At 46.1% G+C, this 16,778-nt stretch overlaps 1 protein-coding gene across 11 annotated transcripts in view; it reads right to left on the bottom strand.

Moving 5' to 3' along the window:
* The window catches only part of LOC111245819 (adhesion G protein-coupled receptor L1-like), a 327,353-nt gene that overhangs the window by 160,520 nt on the left and 150,055 nt on the right, over positions 1–16,778 (bottom strand). For all 11 annotated transcript variants that reach the window (XM_086980766.1, XM_086980763.1, XM_022794661.2 and 8 more), the window contains one exon: positions 1,335–1,585. In XM_086980766.1, the coding sequence (XP_086836892.1) occupies positions 1,335–1,506 (172 nt within the window). In that variant the 5' untranslated portion in view covers positions 1,507–1,585. The remainder of the gene's footprint in view (positions 1–1,334; positions 1,586–16,778) is intronic.

Here is a 16,778-nt window from a genome sequence, read left to right as displayed (position 1 = left end):
AACGTATAGGCGATGCAACTAGCCGAGGTAGTATCGTGAGACGGGATACTTGTTAACGCTCATTACGGGACAGTTCACACGACCATTTGTCGCTACCAGCCTACAGTATCACAATTCGCGTTTATGGCTTCGGTTGCGATACAGTAAACCAGCAACTAGTGGCCGCGGCGTACGGTTTGTATACGCGGATCATGCAACATCCGACCGACACAAGATGAGCTGCGGCTACGCAAATACGTGACGTCTTTCTTTAGCATTACAGCAGTAATAGGGCTAAAACGTCACCATCGTCAGCCTCAGCACACCATAACACACGCCTCTCTGTTATGAACGAACGACGATGACGAAAACGAGCTTCATATATAATAACGCTTACTCCCCGAACATAACTCTACCTAATACCATATTATTTATGCATAGCTCCAGATGGATGGCCATACGCACAAAACCAGCACATACAATATAATAAATTTAAATTTAAGTACATACATACAAGTGTCGCCAGGAGTATACTTACTTAGTTTGATTGACGTGTGTATTATAAAGCGTAAGGTAAAAATGCCAGGTGCGTGACGAACAATTGTCATTTAATTTTTATTAACAATTATTCTAAAAAAAAAAATGTCACTTCCTGGGAAGTCTGGTTGTGTTTTCAGCCTAAAAAATCATAGTATCTTGTAGTTTCCTACCATCACCTTTGGCCTGAAAATGTCGCTTACATGATAGATGGTCAACAGAGACCCAATATTCAGAATCACACGAAGTGGATCAGCCAAGACCGATAAATGTTGCGTTTGTTTTTAGCATCTCGAAGAGATAAGGAAGCATCAAGATCGGCTGAGTGTTTTTTTCAGCTTTTACCGAGATTTACTTTACGCAACAGAAAGTTTCCTGCCACGAGCATGAAAAGCCTATTTGTTGCGGAAGTATCGTTAGAAGAAATTAGCGATTTCTGAGTTGTGTACAGGCACCGACGCTCGACCGTCACCCGTATAATTTAAGTAACCGTGATTGCTTTAAAGGATTACCCATCGTTGGATTTCCTATACAATATGAGTTAGATATATGGCCAGTGTCAATTATAGCTTGCGAAGTATACTTCTTTTGCACCGCTGGGTTATTTTCATTTTTTAAAATCTACTAATGTTGCAGTAAATTGCATGTATAGCAGCCCCTCTATTACGAAAGTATAACATAAGAGAGATATAACAGATTACATCCAACGGTGCCCCATCGCCTTATGCCTCGTGTCTGTAGCCACTAAATCTGACACTGAAACGTTCTCGTCTACAAGAGAACTATTTTTTTTTATGATTAGTTTAATATAATATTACCTCTTTTCTTGATTCCTTCCGAGCTAACGGGGCTGATGAGAGCTGCAGCGAAGACGGCGAAGATGATGGCTGATGCTGTCTTCACAGGGCGATGCGTTCTCCGACACACGCTTGCCAACATGGCGTTGGCGCCCTTCGGGCCTGATTCTGTTTGGCGGGTGCGGAATAGCATGGCGGTTTCGCTCGGTCGGTCAGACCCGCTCCGAGGCCGAGGACGCGCCCAGCAAATCCACTATAAATTCATTGGACAGCTAAAAAAAGAATCAATCAACGTATGGTATTAGTTGTTTTGGCAAGTTTGTATTTTTAACACTATTATATCGAATAACTTCTTTAAGAAGGTGGTCTGCACAAAATTTCTTTCGGAATAAATTTTGTGCAGACCACCTGCTTTAGCACCTACGCAACTGCACCGTAATTTCACTGAAGGTAAGCTGCAGGGCACGCAAGCTATGTTGTCTAGGTACAACTTAAAAAATAAACCCTAAAATATTTAAAAACGAAGACAATCCCCGCAGTTATATAATGTATCGGTGAATGAACGAGAACATGTTTCGAGGAGCGGAAAATTTGACTCGAATAATTAGGCAATTACAATTTTTAGGCGGCTTTACCGCTATTAACCTTAAGCAGCCACATTAATGACCAAGGAGAGCAGTGGAAACGACACCAACGATTCTCCTTCTTTGTGCCACTTGGCACAGACTGTATACGCCTTTACGTGCAACAGTGTTTTGGGACCGCTAGGCCTATTGACTGACAGCTAAACCATTGTGACAATTTCGTAGGGCTATCTTATAAGAGCGGCGTAGTCCGAGTGGTTGATGCGAATCTGTTTCGATGTGTTGTTATGGTAACCATAACTAGCGAGTATACTGTTACGCTGGTTCAAATCTAAGCGTTAACAAAAATTATCAGCAGACACTAAGCATCAGGGAGATAAGGAATGCAAAAAAAATGGGGGGAAAATAACACGATCTTTTATAGGTCTCTTAGAGAAACCCAGATCAGTTCATGGTGACCTTTTACGGTTAGACAACAAGACGTTGATACTATACCTAAAAAGAAGTAACCTTGAGGACTTATTCGGAAAAAAATAATAATATTAAAGTGCTAAATAATTAAGGAAAAATACTATACGATGTTAACGCTACTTTACGTATTGCATCTGTTGTTTTTGCCTTTTTCATTCCACATATATGAACTCACTGCCTCTACATTATACCACATGAACAAGATAGAACTTTCGGTTCTAATAGTAGAACTAATGGTTGACAATCATCGGTAGATGGTTTTAGCTGCCGATACTCTAGTCGACGGCGTCTGTATTTATGTAGCCATCTAGCAGGGGTACTTAAAGTGAACGGCGACGCCTTTTCCTCTGCAATCCCGCGATGTAAATGAGCTCCTAACCTCTATTACTCCTTTTCCTTCAAATGGATATCAATAACCGACATCGAGCACCTCCGTTCCACCCATTCCCCTGCCTCATATATGTATGGCCGCCTCCGAGACTAAAATATGATTCTTTCTCAATCTATCTCTAGGCGGAGTAGAAGCACAGGACGATTTTTTCCTGTCATTGCTGCTGCTGATGCTACTGCCTGGGCTTCTTTGGGGTTGCCCAGCTGAACGCAAATGCCCCTTTTCTTCGTACCACCGTATCTCATTCCCACTATATGCGCTCATGGAAAGTAGGGAATGCAGCTGTGAAACGATTGGGAAAGAAATGTGGTAAAGACTTGCCAGTGCTTCCGATCGCGTGGCTGCACCTTAAGCAACGTGTAGCGCATATATATCAACATCATAGGGACAACAATGGTTTGGCGCGCTGTTGGTAATTCACAAAGAGAACGCTGCCCACGTTGTTTGAAAGACTACTCGGAGAAAAACACATACGAATTCTATGACAAGATTTAGCGAGCAAGACAGAAAACGAACCGTGTAATAATGAAATGAAGCATCAATACTTTAACAATTGAAGTGGGGTAACAGTGATGTGAACAAGTTGGTAAGCAGGCTAAGGAATCATTTGGAAAAGCTATTTCACCTTGCTGTCACTGCGCTCTACTCTTCTTTCACGGCCTAGTCGCTTTTTGCCCCCATCCTTGAGCGACTCGTGCGCCATAATGCTCCATCATGAAGACCTATCTTACTAGACTCCGCAAGCAGCTACAACAGCCAGTGCAACCAGGACGGTGGAAGTAATAGGTCGATGGCGCTCCGACTTTCCCTTTTCAGTAGCAGTAGTGCTAATACCAAGTCCGCATACTGCTCATCGTCTTGAAACAACAGGATTGGCGAGCAGTGGCTGCAGCAGCAACAGCGAATTCGAAATGGGAAGTAAGAAACTAGCTTTTCCTGCAACGCAGGACAGAGTGAGGAACAGGGCTCAGCTCAACAATTTCAGCTCAGCCCAGCTTTTGCCTGCTATGGAGGATACGATAAAAGTGGCCAGGAAAGAAGCCGCTATTTCTGCAGCGTCCCCCTCGGCCCTTCTCAAAGCTCATACTACGCAGCAGCAATGAGATAAGCCCATATCGGATCCGTCGGATAGAATTACTGATTACCCGTTACTCTACGGTTCCTAGGCTCCTCCTTTATCTCCTATCTGGTTGTCGAATCTCTTCTCTCGGCCTCCCCATTTCTGATTCTCTCTTCCCCTTACCCTCCTTCTCCTCTTCCCCATCACCCATAGTTGGGGATCCCATCACCCCCAATGAGGAACTAAAACCGGCGACCCAACCGACCACCGTCGCGGCCGATCATTGCCGACTCACCTCGCACATCCAAACACACGCGCACAGAGCAATGACAACATAGACGAATACTCACAAACGCACGCTCAGTGTTCGCTGTTTCTGCGGCCCGCACTCGTATCTATCCTGTTGCTTCTTTCAATATCTTGTTCCCTCTGCCATACTCCTGCATCCCTCGTACAGCGTTCTCGTTTCTGCGAATGTTTTGTGGGTTGTCGTTAGTAAAAACCCCATGCACGCAGTAGACAGTCGCTATTTGCTACAGACCACTAGTCAGCCAGCCAGCTAGCTAGCTAGCTAGCTAGCGAGTCCTGACCCTCGACTCTGCGAACGACGCTCGATCCGGATACTAAATTCCCTTTTCGAGAGCTGCAGTTAGCGCGGTTCGTAGTCGGTTTGCAAGTTGAAGCTGAAGCTTTCCGCTTAGCTGCTAAATCGCAGCTAGAACTGCGAAAAAGGAGGCCGCGTGAAGAAGACATTCGCAGTAGGTATGTGGAACATGGCCATTCCTGTGCAGTGCAGTACAAACATCTACCATTTTATGTCAGTCCTACCACGTATCTCTCATCTTCAAGTACAGACAGACTTCTCGTGTGTCGTACATATTCGAAAGGTAACCCTCTTACATAGCAGTTTACCTGTGTGCGTGAATGTAAGTCTCAGAAAGCAAGCAGTACAAGTTTTACCGTACACAGGCAAACCTGGTCCCCACAGATCCTGCCCTTTGGACAAAAACAGACATACGATAATCACTGCTACCGCCGCCGTTGCTACGTCCCCCTATTTTCATCCCCAAATCAAGCGCAGACCCGCAAATAGATATCTATGTGAGTAAAACATGGTAAAGCTGTCGACAGCGACGACGGTAGCTGCGGCCGACGAAGGTAAATCATAGGAAATGAGCGGGGCCAGCAACGAAATTATGCAAATATTACCATCATCAGGATTGTATTAATCATAAGTGCCAGCAGCATCCATCACCTTGTTGTTTTTGTCCGCACCTTTTTTGTGCGCGGTATTGCTACTGCCATGTCATTTATGAAAAAGGGGAGGCAAAGAAAAGAGAGAACCGAAAGAAATAGTGTAGCTTACGATTGCTATTAAAAACGAGTGACGATCATCTGATGTGGGGGCAAATTCTGGCCTAGAGTAATGCAGCCACCGAATGTATGGCACTACTGCAATGGCCACAGCTGGTGTGATCACAGATTCCCTTTCAAGTGTGTCACACGTAATTTTACTCTTTGCAGTACTCGGTTCCTCTTGCTCCGCCACGCGCCTCACAAGCTCTTGTGTCTTCTCGCTTCCAGTTATCAGTTAATAAGCTAGCTAGAGCTTCTGCGACCATGAGTGCCGTCGGCCATAGTTACTCGGCAGCATCGCTCATCACTATCGCGAGAACAGCAGAGTTTGCACTCACGATTGGACCTTACCTTCCTAAGCAAGACTGATTCATGTGTCAACAGCTTTTCTCCTTTTCCAATTTGATTAGAAAAATCTTAGGCAAAGTGCTCTGCCTACAAGGAAGTTGGCCAACAACTGAAAACAAGGCTCTGTTACATCGTCGCGCTGCAGCCGCCCACTTGTTTCTCTGGTCAACGCCATGGAAGCAGCTACAGGTTTGTGTAGTTAGAGCGACAATACGGCAGGCAGACCAGCCTTCTTGAGGTGGGTGTTAAGACGTAGAATTATTCACCTAGTTCCTTTACTCCAACTTTCAAACCCTCAGTGGCTCGGTTCCCCAAACAGATCCTTACAAGCTTGCGCAGCCGCAAGCCAGCGGGGCCCTCTTGAACTGGCAGGGCCACGCCGATGGCGACCTACTCTATACCTAGATCGGGTGCCAGAGTCCTCGAGAAAATGGTCCTTGCAGCGTAGTCCTGTCTGAACCATGGAGCGAATCGTAAAAATGCAGAGGTAGCGCTATTAAAGAAATGATAGACAGAGAAAGAGAAAAAAGCGGCAGAAGCGGTCTTGCAACAGCAGTGAGGTCCCCCGCTAATGCTTGCTAGTGGTGACAATAGAAACAGAATTTTAAACAGGTAAGGCCTTTTCCATGACACTACCACACTACGACTGCCCAATTTCTTCATGAGAAACCAACCTCGTCGTGAATTAGTGCGTTGTCTGCCGTCCGCATAGTCCTGGCCATCTGTTGGGCAGATAACGCAAACTAACAGCACGCACATTTGTAATGAAGCACATCATGTTGTTGTTCGCTTGGCATAGTCTCCCTCTCGGTCGATCAGACTTCACAGCAAAACATTCTACCTTCTCTTTTCTTCTCTGGGGTCCTTCTGTCTTTTGCAGACTTTGATCTTCTGGACAAGAAACTCGACCCAGTTTGCATGAGACAGGCCCACAAAGCAACAAACAGAGAGACCATTCGACTTTATACCTTTGCGAACGAACGTCACGGACAGCACCTTCGTCTGACGCACTTTTTTTCAACTTCTTGCGCATCGCTTCACCTTAATACTAGGAATCTTAACCCCACTGGTTCCTCCCGTGGACTAACAATAAGGAATACTACGTATTTGTCATGATAGACGGAGAAAAGGGTTCTGTAATGGACCAACTGACAAAACGGTCAGCCTTAAGCATGCTACAGCATAGTGGAGTCCCGTTAAAACAGTTCAGAGAAGTTGACAAACGGTACCGAATGCGATCTGACCGATAACGAGGGTACTAATTAGAGTGGTCGTGTGAACGGATACCGACCAATTTAAGTACCTTGGATATGATGGGAACATAGGCGGTAACTAGCATCTCTCTACCGTTGTGTCAGTCGCTCCTACTTTCTTGTCCTCCGTCTTTGTGGTTGATGTTGTCGCTAAGGCCCCACGTCCTTTCCTGCTTGCCGCTTTGCCCTGGCCCACCCTGCTACTGCGACTCGCAATAACAGCACCGACCAGGCAATCGATGACAGTAGCGGTGGAGCGGATGCCACTGGCGGCGCTGTTATTCTGTGCTAGGTTATATACAAACGTAAAGCTTCGAAAGCCATCAACACGACCACCATTTTTCCGCTACCAGCTGTGACCATCTAACGTAATGCGCATCAGCGCCGGTGTCTGCTATGCTAGTATTTGTAGCGATGCCTGCTCATACAGCAAGGGGCAAATGGCAAACAAATACTAGCGAACAGCGAATGAACCAGTCCGTCGGAACAACTGTGAGCTGCTGCGGCTGTAGCATTGCCGTAGCAAACAACGGCTAGGAAGGCTTTCTTGTGGCGCTTGTAGCAAAGAAAATGATGCGCCCTCAGGTTCGACCGCTCCTGCTAGCAGTACTAGGTGCTGCTGAGTGCTAAGCAAGTGCTACAGACCGTCGCCATTGCTCTGACGACGCAGCAAACTCAGACGACATCTTTTCCTCACCGCGCCATTAATTCGCTAATCGTCGCCAGTCGTTATTCTTTGCTCGTTGCTCTCCCCTCCCGCGCTTATGTCTCTCTCTCTCTCGCTCTTTCTCTTCATCTTGCATACGCACAAGGGCAAGCAGGCGGCGGAGAACCAAGCATTCTTTTCTTTCAACATAGGCGAGGCGTGTTCTGGCAGCCGACCGACTAGTTGATCCACCAGTCACACACACCCGCCCACCCACCTGACCGCCCGCTTGGCCACCTTTCCTGTCCTTTCGCCTTTTGGTTCTCCATTGCATTGAACTGTCTGTTATCCCTGGAGATCCAGTAAAGGAACAGCACCTGGCCTATGGCCTGCTGGTCCTAGTGCTGCTTCACCGCGATGAGAGATCACACAGCTGAGGGCGCAACGGTGATAACAACAGCCGCGACTCGCACGATGCGGTACGTCCCATCACTGCAAGCGCTGGACAGCATTACACAAATGCGCAGGCCATATATACCTTTCGGTTGCTTCTATGCTAAGGACATCTTCTGCTGCTGCTGCTGCTACTATTGCGAATGCACGTAATAAACATAGGGTGCTTACTAGCGTTAGGTGTGAGTTCTATGAAGCATACATAATCCCTCTATACACGCTCGCACACATACGCGAACACACAAGCACATACAGAACCATAACGCAGAAACAGTGTTTTCTTTTACCCCTTTCCTATAGCAAAACACATACATACATAGTCATACACCACTGTTCTTTCGTCGCCGCTCTCGCAGCACTACAAAGTGCGCACATTTGACATAAATCTCTCCCACATTAAGGTAACGAGCGAGCACATTGCCATACCATCGCTACTGCTGCTGCTACCACCGAAGCTGAAGACATTACCGCCCTTAGGCTTCCAGCTACCACATACGTGTCAACGCTGGGCTGACGCAGTTATAGAGTCGTTCAAACGAGTACCGAAACAGCACCCACCTGCAGATATCACATCACCGCTGTCTGTGGGTCACCACTTTAGCATGAGGGACGGATATAGAGAAGGAAGTAGAAAAAGGCTACAGTAGTTTCTACCCCCCCTCTATCGCTCTGGAGAGTTGAACCAGTAGCGTCGCGTCGCTGGATCATTACAGGGATGCCGCACTTCTAGCCATTGTGGGGATGTCGAGTTTGGGCTAGAAGGGAGATGTGAGAGGGCGATGACGAAAAATGAGAAGATGGGTCGCCTTCTAACGGCGAAGCGGGAATAGCAATAAGGGAAGAGTGCCACCGAGCATTTTCATATTTCAACCCCGTTCATCCACCATCACCTTCGTTCCGTCGCATTTGTCATCAGTTCTTATTAACGGAGATACAGGACGCACGTACGAAACAGCACACGGGCTTGCGTAAACCAAGTAGAACGTAGAAGTTTGCTCTCATTGGTCGACAACAAATAATTATAAAAAAAAAAAAAAATAAATAAACGATAATAACAGTGGTTATAACTGGATAATAAATAGTGCTAAAACTAGTTGTGATAGTCTTGTTACATTCAATTTCGTTTTCAACGTTTCCTTCTAGTCTAATATAACGTACTGACATAGTAACGTGGAAACGAGTCGCGACGGTTGTCTTCCAATGCGATCTTTCATTACAACCCACTGATATCGCTGGGTTAGCATTCACTAGCCTTCCACTAAACTATACACGATATATAGATACAATAGACTAACACTGATAGGCAGAGGCCGTCTCTCTGAGATGATTGCTTACAAGCAATCAGCATTTCGTCGGCGCTGCAGAGATGCTTCCAACTTTTCCGCATCGTTTTTCTGTTCGAAATAGGTTATTGTCCTGAAATGGGCTCGCACCGCACAACAGTTTCTTCTGATACTTAACAAAAGATGCCCTTAAGCGCACCTTCAGCCTACAGCTACCTACGCCAAAAGCGTTTATTGACGAAGAAGCGGAGTGACAAGCACGCAATACCCTCGCGATCGCGATCTCACCGCGCCACTGATGCCGCGTCGGAAAGGTTCTATAAGGAAATTATATATGCATAGCCATACGACAAAAATAGATCCAACGTATTCTATGATAAACTAATATTGCATGTAAACAATAAAATGGTACTAATTGATTTTCTTCCAGAAGGTATGCATATGGAACCATTTTTCTTTTGTAAAATATAATAACACTAATTGGCTTTCCTTTTAGGTTCCTTCTTAAAGAAGTTACACACGACACTAACACAAAAACGTTGAGGCCCCTGTTTTTCGAAGGAGCGGAAAGGCATTGATGAAGAAATTAGGAAGCGAGCGTGCCGACTGGCGCCCATCCAATGAGATCTCAATACAGTATCTACACCTTTTGCCCGACACCGCTTAGGCTGAGGCCTCGACCATCGGCGCCATTATAAAATGGAGTGAGTGCTTTTCGACTCTGGGTCAGCTCTAAGAGTTTCCCGAAACGTTCTTCTGAAAGAAACGTACGTTTCTTTTGCCTTTAAATCCACGCGATGCTATGCACATACAGTGCTTTTAGACAGATCGTAATTTTCACAGACGTTTCTTGGTGATGACGGCGATGGCGGTGAAGCTTTTCTCGGTCGATCGGAGAACGCTGAGTAGCAGCAGCAGCAGCAGCAGCTGTAGAGTCAAGCAAGATCCGGTGCTAGGAGCAGAATCTGAAATTTTGATGTCTCTAAACGATATAGCAGACGAACTTCCCGCCAAGTGCAAAAAGTGGTGCTGCAGTTACTGTTGTGTGTTCGTGCGCTGCATATGTGAACGACAGGCAAACTGGAAGACAACCAACGCAAGGAAAACCCAGGAAGACACCTGGCTGGCATGCTAGGCAGGCAGGCGCATCCAGACAGATACGATCGATAGCATGGAACCACTAAAAACGGCAGCCAAGGAAGGAAAGCAACTGAAGATCAAAAGGGGGAAGAAACAGTTTCGACAATAGAACCTCCTTGACTAAGCATGTCGCTCCGGCGTCGAACGTGATGGCAGCGGCAAGGCGTCGCGCCAGTCGTACCGCGATTCCGCCACCACAGTCAGCAGCACCGTCGCCAACATCGGCCATGCTCAACTCTGTTTCCACGGTTCGAATGAAGAACGTGACAGCAGAGGGTGGCAGAGAAAGCGGCTGGCTGGCTGGCTGACTGGCAATGATCGACATCATAGCATAGAAATCGGCAGCCTTGAAAGCGGCTTTTTTGCCTGTCTTTCTTCTCTTGTCTTCTTTAAGCCGCTGGAATACTCTGAATAATTTTATTACAGATATATATATTAGGCTGTTACAGGTAAATCCGATGGACTTTGAAACTAATTAAATATATATAAGTAATAAGAGGTGATTTTTTAATGAATTAATTACTCTTTTTTATTTTTTACGCACTTGTGACACCGTTAGCAGCTTCTGGACAGTCCTATACCTACTACTCGCGTTCTACATGTAATTTTTCTATCTATCTCCTTTCGAAATAAATCGATATGGAGACAACTTTGTCTACCAGTTGCCCCTTTTGGGGTATGGAGAACTCAATAATCATACGGACTTATGTTGGGAGAATAAGCGGATTGAAGCTAACGTAGGATATTTCTTTGATTGATCCAGGAAGTAATTGAGGCATTACGATGCGGTCTGGCGTTGTCATCAAGTAACCATACTGCATGCTTTCGATTGCCGTGCCGATGGTTCATGGGTCTCTTGAGGAACCCAAGATAATCGACTCCATTTATTGTCTCGGCTAGCATTTCATAGTAGCAGGTGCTTCTGATATCCATTGCAAGTACTACTATCGTCTTGTGTCCGAACCTACTCAACACTGCTACCGACCTCGATTTCTCTCCAGGGCAATGCTATTTTTCCGCCTGATCTCTACCGCCCTCTGCGACTGGCGGTAGAGACTGAACTATGTCTAATCTTTAGCGACCGTATGCTCCAGGCAGGTTGTTCGTTGATTAAAGTTCCGCGAATTGCATGTAAAAAGCACCACACACAGTTCTAACAATTCCAACTGGCCTAAAGTCGATTCACGGGGGACTCATTTTTAATCCGTTTACGCATTCCCAGTATTTGGATAATGATTTTGTAATACGCTACACATGAAACATCAGTTTTGATCAACAGAGCCCTTAGATTCTTAAGCTCTGCTCCCGTGAAAAGCCCCCTCGGTTAAGGATATGCATTCTTGTTCTTTGGGTCCTGACATACGATTACCTCCTTATTAGATTTCCGTTTTTAGAACGTTTGCACTGCTCATTCTGAACTAACTTCCTCTAAAATAAACTCACTCAAAGGTTTTGACTCAGTTTCTTTCACAAATGTCGTCTGCTAGCGGCGCGTAGTTTGAAAGTTTATATATATGGGCCCACAAAACTGCGTTAAACTGAGCTATTGCAACAAGAGACGAAAATGATCGTAGCATTACAACTGTATTATTCTTACAGTATTTCATTATCAAGAGGCGAAAATGCGTGGTTGACATGATGAGAATGTCCCTTGTTCCACATATCGCCCTATAAATAGTTAAAATGTTGCATCTGAGGTGTAAGTAAAACCATCTTGCCCACGCATTTCAACCCGGCGATTTGACCTTGTGTACTTACCGGAAGAACTTCATTTTTCACTATACCTGTTCGTAGAAGGACTCTATTAAAATATAAAGAAAATGTAGGCGCCAAGAGATAGTCAAGCTGCAGGTTCCAATACTATATTGCTGTTTGTATCCGCAAAGACAGATTGTGTTGAAAAAAAAGTACATGTGTCGTGTTATATTCCACAGCGCTGGACGTAGATACGTCGTAACAAACAAAAGGCAGGTTATTTTCACTATCAAGATCCAAAATCCATCAATGTTAGAAAACCATCATTTGCACTGAGCTTTTGGCAGCCTGGCTCATTCCTTTAATAAGCATAGATTTTTATTATTAAATACAATGGTCCTCTGTTCCAATCATTTTATTTTAGTTCCCCGAGTGAGGACACTTAATCTCTGTTGCTCTTAGGGTGATGACTGAACAGTAAGCACTACCACAACCATGGCCACAGTGGTAACGACGAGGATAACATCTATAACGATAACAGCAACGTTGGAGCATAAGACATAAGAGAGTCGAAGAAACGCTGGCGCCTAAAATCACCTCTGCGACAACAAAAATAACAACGACAACAATAGACGCAGCAGCTGTACCAATAGGAATTGTAATTTCGGGGAATTTCAAGGAACAATAATAAGGAATTAACATTTTTATTTGCATTGCTGGGTCACACTAGCCGCCGCGGTCGCTACCACACAGGCATACCAGTCTAGTATAGTTTTAAGCCTCGTTCGTAGCTTGTTCGGTTCACTCCGGTTCGCTTCACCCCACTGACCACAATTAAGTTCATCTTCACTGTGCAAGCGCAGAAGGCAGCAGCAGCAGCAGCAGCAGCAGTAGCAGCAGCAGCAGGAAGCACACCGGTGAAACTGGCAGATAGACAGAAAATGGTCGAATGGATATTATTTCACTTGCTTTTTTTCGTACCCGCAATGGCGGGACCGACTACGGAGGCACATACCACTCACACAGAGGTGTCGGCCCGTCTTTTACAAGTTCAGGATAGTGCAGGGAGCAGCACTGCTACCACTGGTTTTAGGAAGGGACCGCTGGCAAAAGCTCGGTTAAGAGCAGTGGGTAAGAGCATTACAATTTTAAGCAGATTACCTCGCGCTGCATGAGGTACACTTAGAGAAGTAGTCGTAGGAAGCCGTCGACCGCCCGTCTAGCAGAGAGTGAAGACAGTTGTGTCAGTCGGGAGAGTAACATTGCCCTCGCTAGTTCCTTCACTCGCCTTTTCTACCTCGATAAGAACGAAAACTGAGGCTAGTGGAGTTAGCAGTTATGTTGAAGGGTAAGGGGGCGTTAGAGACTACCCTTTTCCTCCCACTTCCCCCCGCTAGCTCTCTCTCTCCCACTTTCATTCTAAGTTTTCAGCACTAATAAGTTTAGGTGTCCCGTTTCGCATAAGAATGTTCTGCTCACTCTTCTTGATCTTCTTCCACCGTGTGACTCTATTTCTTTCATTGCTCTGGCTACCGTAAACCTGGAAGACGACACCGAGGACACCGCTTACCCCGCTTGCCACTTCCCTGTTGCAACTACGGCTCGTTCCTAACTACCCATCTATCTACTTATCATGCGACGAATGATTACGCTGTGGAAGATGTCCTATCTCGCCGCCAGTCAACCCTTAACCCATCCAAAACGAGAGCATAAAAGCCCTGACCGAAGCTGAGTGCCTCGCGATCAGCAGCTGCCTTCACTACATATGTATACTTTTACAAAAAGCTGGGCATAAAGCAGCATTTACACAGATCGTTTCTGTGCGATTGGCGAACACGCGAGGCTCCTACTGGGATCGGAACAAACTTATGAAAATTTTCAGATGCTAAAGATTGGAAAGTATTGCGTCTCTAGGCATACGTTTAGTAGTGCGACCGCGTATTGGCAGGGACTGACAAACGCAACCCCTACTAACGTTTTTTTTCACCAACGATAGAGACGCAACTTGGTATCTATGCTACTTTCTCTTCGGCGTCAAAATACATGTTTTATCTATAAGATAGTTATGAAATTTTGAGAAGGTTGGTATCAGATACAGAAGCAGTGACTGTGTAATGGCAACGTTCTCTTTTACCAAATTCAAGATTTGATAGATGTTCGTTTTATGAAAAATTTCCCTTTGTCACGTTTTCGAATCAAACAGAACAAAAAAAAAAAACCTTATCTATATTGACACTTTCCATCGAAGGCTCGGTATATAAAACGAAGTTGTATACCCAGGGAGTATTAAATACTGTTTTTTTTAGTATAGGGAATGAGTTCTTAGTGAATCCAATACAGTTGTCCTTCAGATAACTATACATCTATCTAGGAACTAGGATATCCAAGTGAAATTGAAGAAATATATGCGAAATAGAATGCATGAAAGTCTTCTGTACTTTGCTACCGTGACAGACGTAGCGTTACGCACTACGTTGTACGCACACGCTGCTCGTTACACACATATCAGCAATACTGGTTAGACTTTCGTCGGATTTAGTGGATCTTGCTTCGAGAAAAGAAACCGAACTAGCAAGCGGTCCCTTCAGTTTGAGGTAGTTCCAGGGGACCGGATGAGTCAGGTCTCTCCCGTAGTGGTTTAATCAAGCACGGCGTCAAGTGGTGAGTCGCTTTGAGCCATGAGCAGCAATGACCGATGAAGCGAATGATATATAGACAAAGCTAAGCGGCCTAGAGCGTTGCTCGGACTCGTTTTCCCGCTAGCGTGGCTACCATCATTCCTAGCGGCGTCAGATCGTTCCGTAGGCTTCATCCTGATGGGAAGCAGTAGAAGCAGAGCCCGAATTAGACATAGCAGCGGCAAGAGGAGTAGTTGTAGTAGTAGTAGTGGCGGCGGCTGACAAACGCTACGTACAGTCGTTTCCCTCAGGATACCGCTACTACTGCTGCCCGTCCATCTATTGCAGTCCTTATAATGTCGGCCAGCCTCTTCTTTGATACCGGCGTTGGTCTCCCACTGATAAAGCAAAAGCACTAGAAGCCGTGGCAGAGGCTCAGAAACCACTATGAGCTCTATAACGCAAACTCTTTTGCTAGCGCAACCCAAACTGCCTACAACACTGGACTGGTTCACTGGTTGCCTAGAGTCCACACTGGCCTGTGGATCGAGCTAAACCCTCTCTCTATTGGCTTCCGCGGCTGTTCCCACAGCCCCCGCGCCACCGGGTTTGCTTCTTCAGTAAACCTACCGACCGCCTCCTTTGCCTTCTTCTCGCCAGTCGGAAAAGCGGAAAGTAAATTGGAAGGGGCTGCGGCAAGAGAAGAATGGGATGCCAAGGAAGAACAGGTTGCCCACGGCAAAATGGGACCATCTAAGGTGCAGTGAGGGATCTGGAAACGGAGGAACTGGGAGCAGGAAAAGCGGCGAGCCAAAGATGCCCCAAGCGCTCAAATCAACACGGATCACTCGGAGTTCTACACACGGAGACTTCCCCGTGCCTACTCTTCGGTTTCTCGAAAAGATAGTGAGCATCATGATGCAGTAGCCTGCCATATTTTATGACCTCCGAGAAGAAAGGCTGAAAGAGGCAGTTCCAGTACATCGACGTGTGGCTGTTTCGTAGACTCCAGCTGCAGTAACGGAAGCAGCCGCAACAGTAAACAACAATACGAACAGCGATAGCAGAGCACATTTCAAAGCATGCACCTTCGCGAGTGTAGCTTTCGAAATAGAAGCCAATGTGCAGCCCGTCAAGGGGTTTCCAACACGACAAATGATTGTGCGCGTCTTTTACTTCTATAGGTCAATAGTGGCCTGATGGGGCATTGCAACAGAAAAAAACTAGCAAGAGAGACAAAGAAAACGAAGCCAGTGTCTACGCAAGGTGGCAGGGGATAAAAGAGGTCGATGAAGAATAAGGACGAATACAGCTGGGAAGACCGCGTTGTGTTCAGATCAAGAATGTGATATCCCTAGTAGATAGTAGAGAAGATTCGCGTGACGGTTGGAAAATACCGTAGCAGAGAAGCTCACTATCGTCAATTGGATATAAATGAAGCCCAGCGCAGTGCGGAAGACATATCGGTTTGCTGGCCGGTTGATAGAGTCGAATGCAAGCGTTGAGGAGCTTCGGGTATGGAATAGACCAAGGCTGTACAACAGCACTTGTAACCGTCTGATCGCCTAACCACCTATTGCACCAGCTTGCGATAGTTGAAACAGAACGGGTGCGTTAGTCAATGAGAGAGAAAGACGAGTTCCGCTTTAGGGAAAGGTGGGGATTTCGAGGGATCCAATAGCGGAGTGGGTAAAAGGATACAATACAATGAGTGACAGACAGTCGTCTCTAACACGAGTTCGCCCCCTGGCAGCCAAGAAGCCTGGTAAGCATACTCTTGACGGGTGAAAGATAGCCTAATTACAAAGTGCCTTCAGAAGACTACGAGTTCGTTTGTAGACTGGGCGCCGCCATAGAACGTTCAGTGCTTCTACTGCCGCGGTAAATGGAGGGCAAAGTAGCTTGATTTAGTGGAGCTGAGAATCGAGACCCAGCAGGTATTTCTTACCCAAAGTTGAAGGGCTACGGTCTAAGCAGCCGGACCTATGTAGCCAAAGAGTGTTGAGTATCTGCGCTTGCACCCTCACGCACTCATATCTCTCTCCCCCCCCCCCCTCTTCAGCCTAGCATCCAAACTATTCTCTAGAATGGGACGAATGCTGACTAAAAGCTGGCAGAACCGATGCTGCTGCACTTAAACGGGGCCCTGTGAAACAGGGGGCCAAAA

The sequence above is a fragment of the Varroa destructor genome, unplaced genomic scaffold, assembly GCF_002443255.2.
Source record: "Varroa destructor unplaced genomic scaffold, Vdes_3.0 BEIS01000002.1, whole genome shotgun sequence".
NCBI classification, from domain to species: Eukaryota; Metazoa; Arthropoda; class Arachnida; order Mesostigmata; family Varroidae; genus Varroa; species Varroa destructor.
The sequence above is the reverse complement of the archived record's forward strand: the minus strand, read 5'-3'. Positions and strand labels throughout refer to the sequence as shown.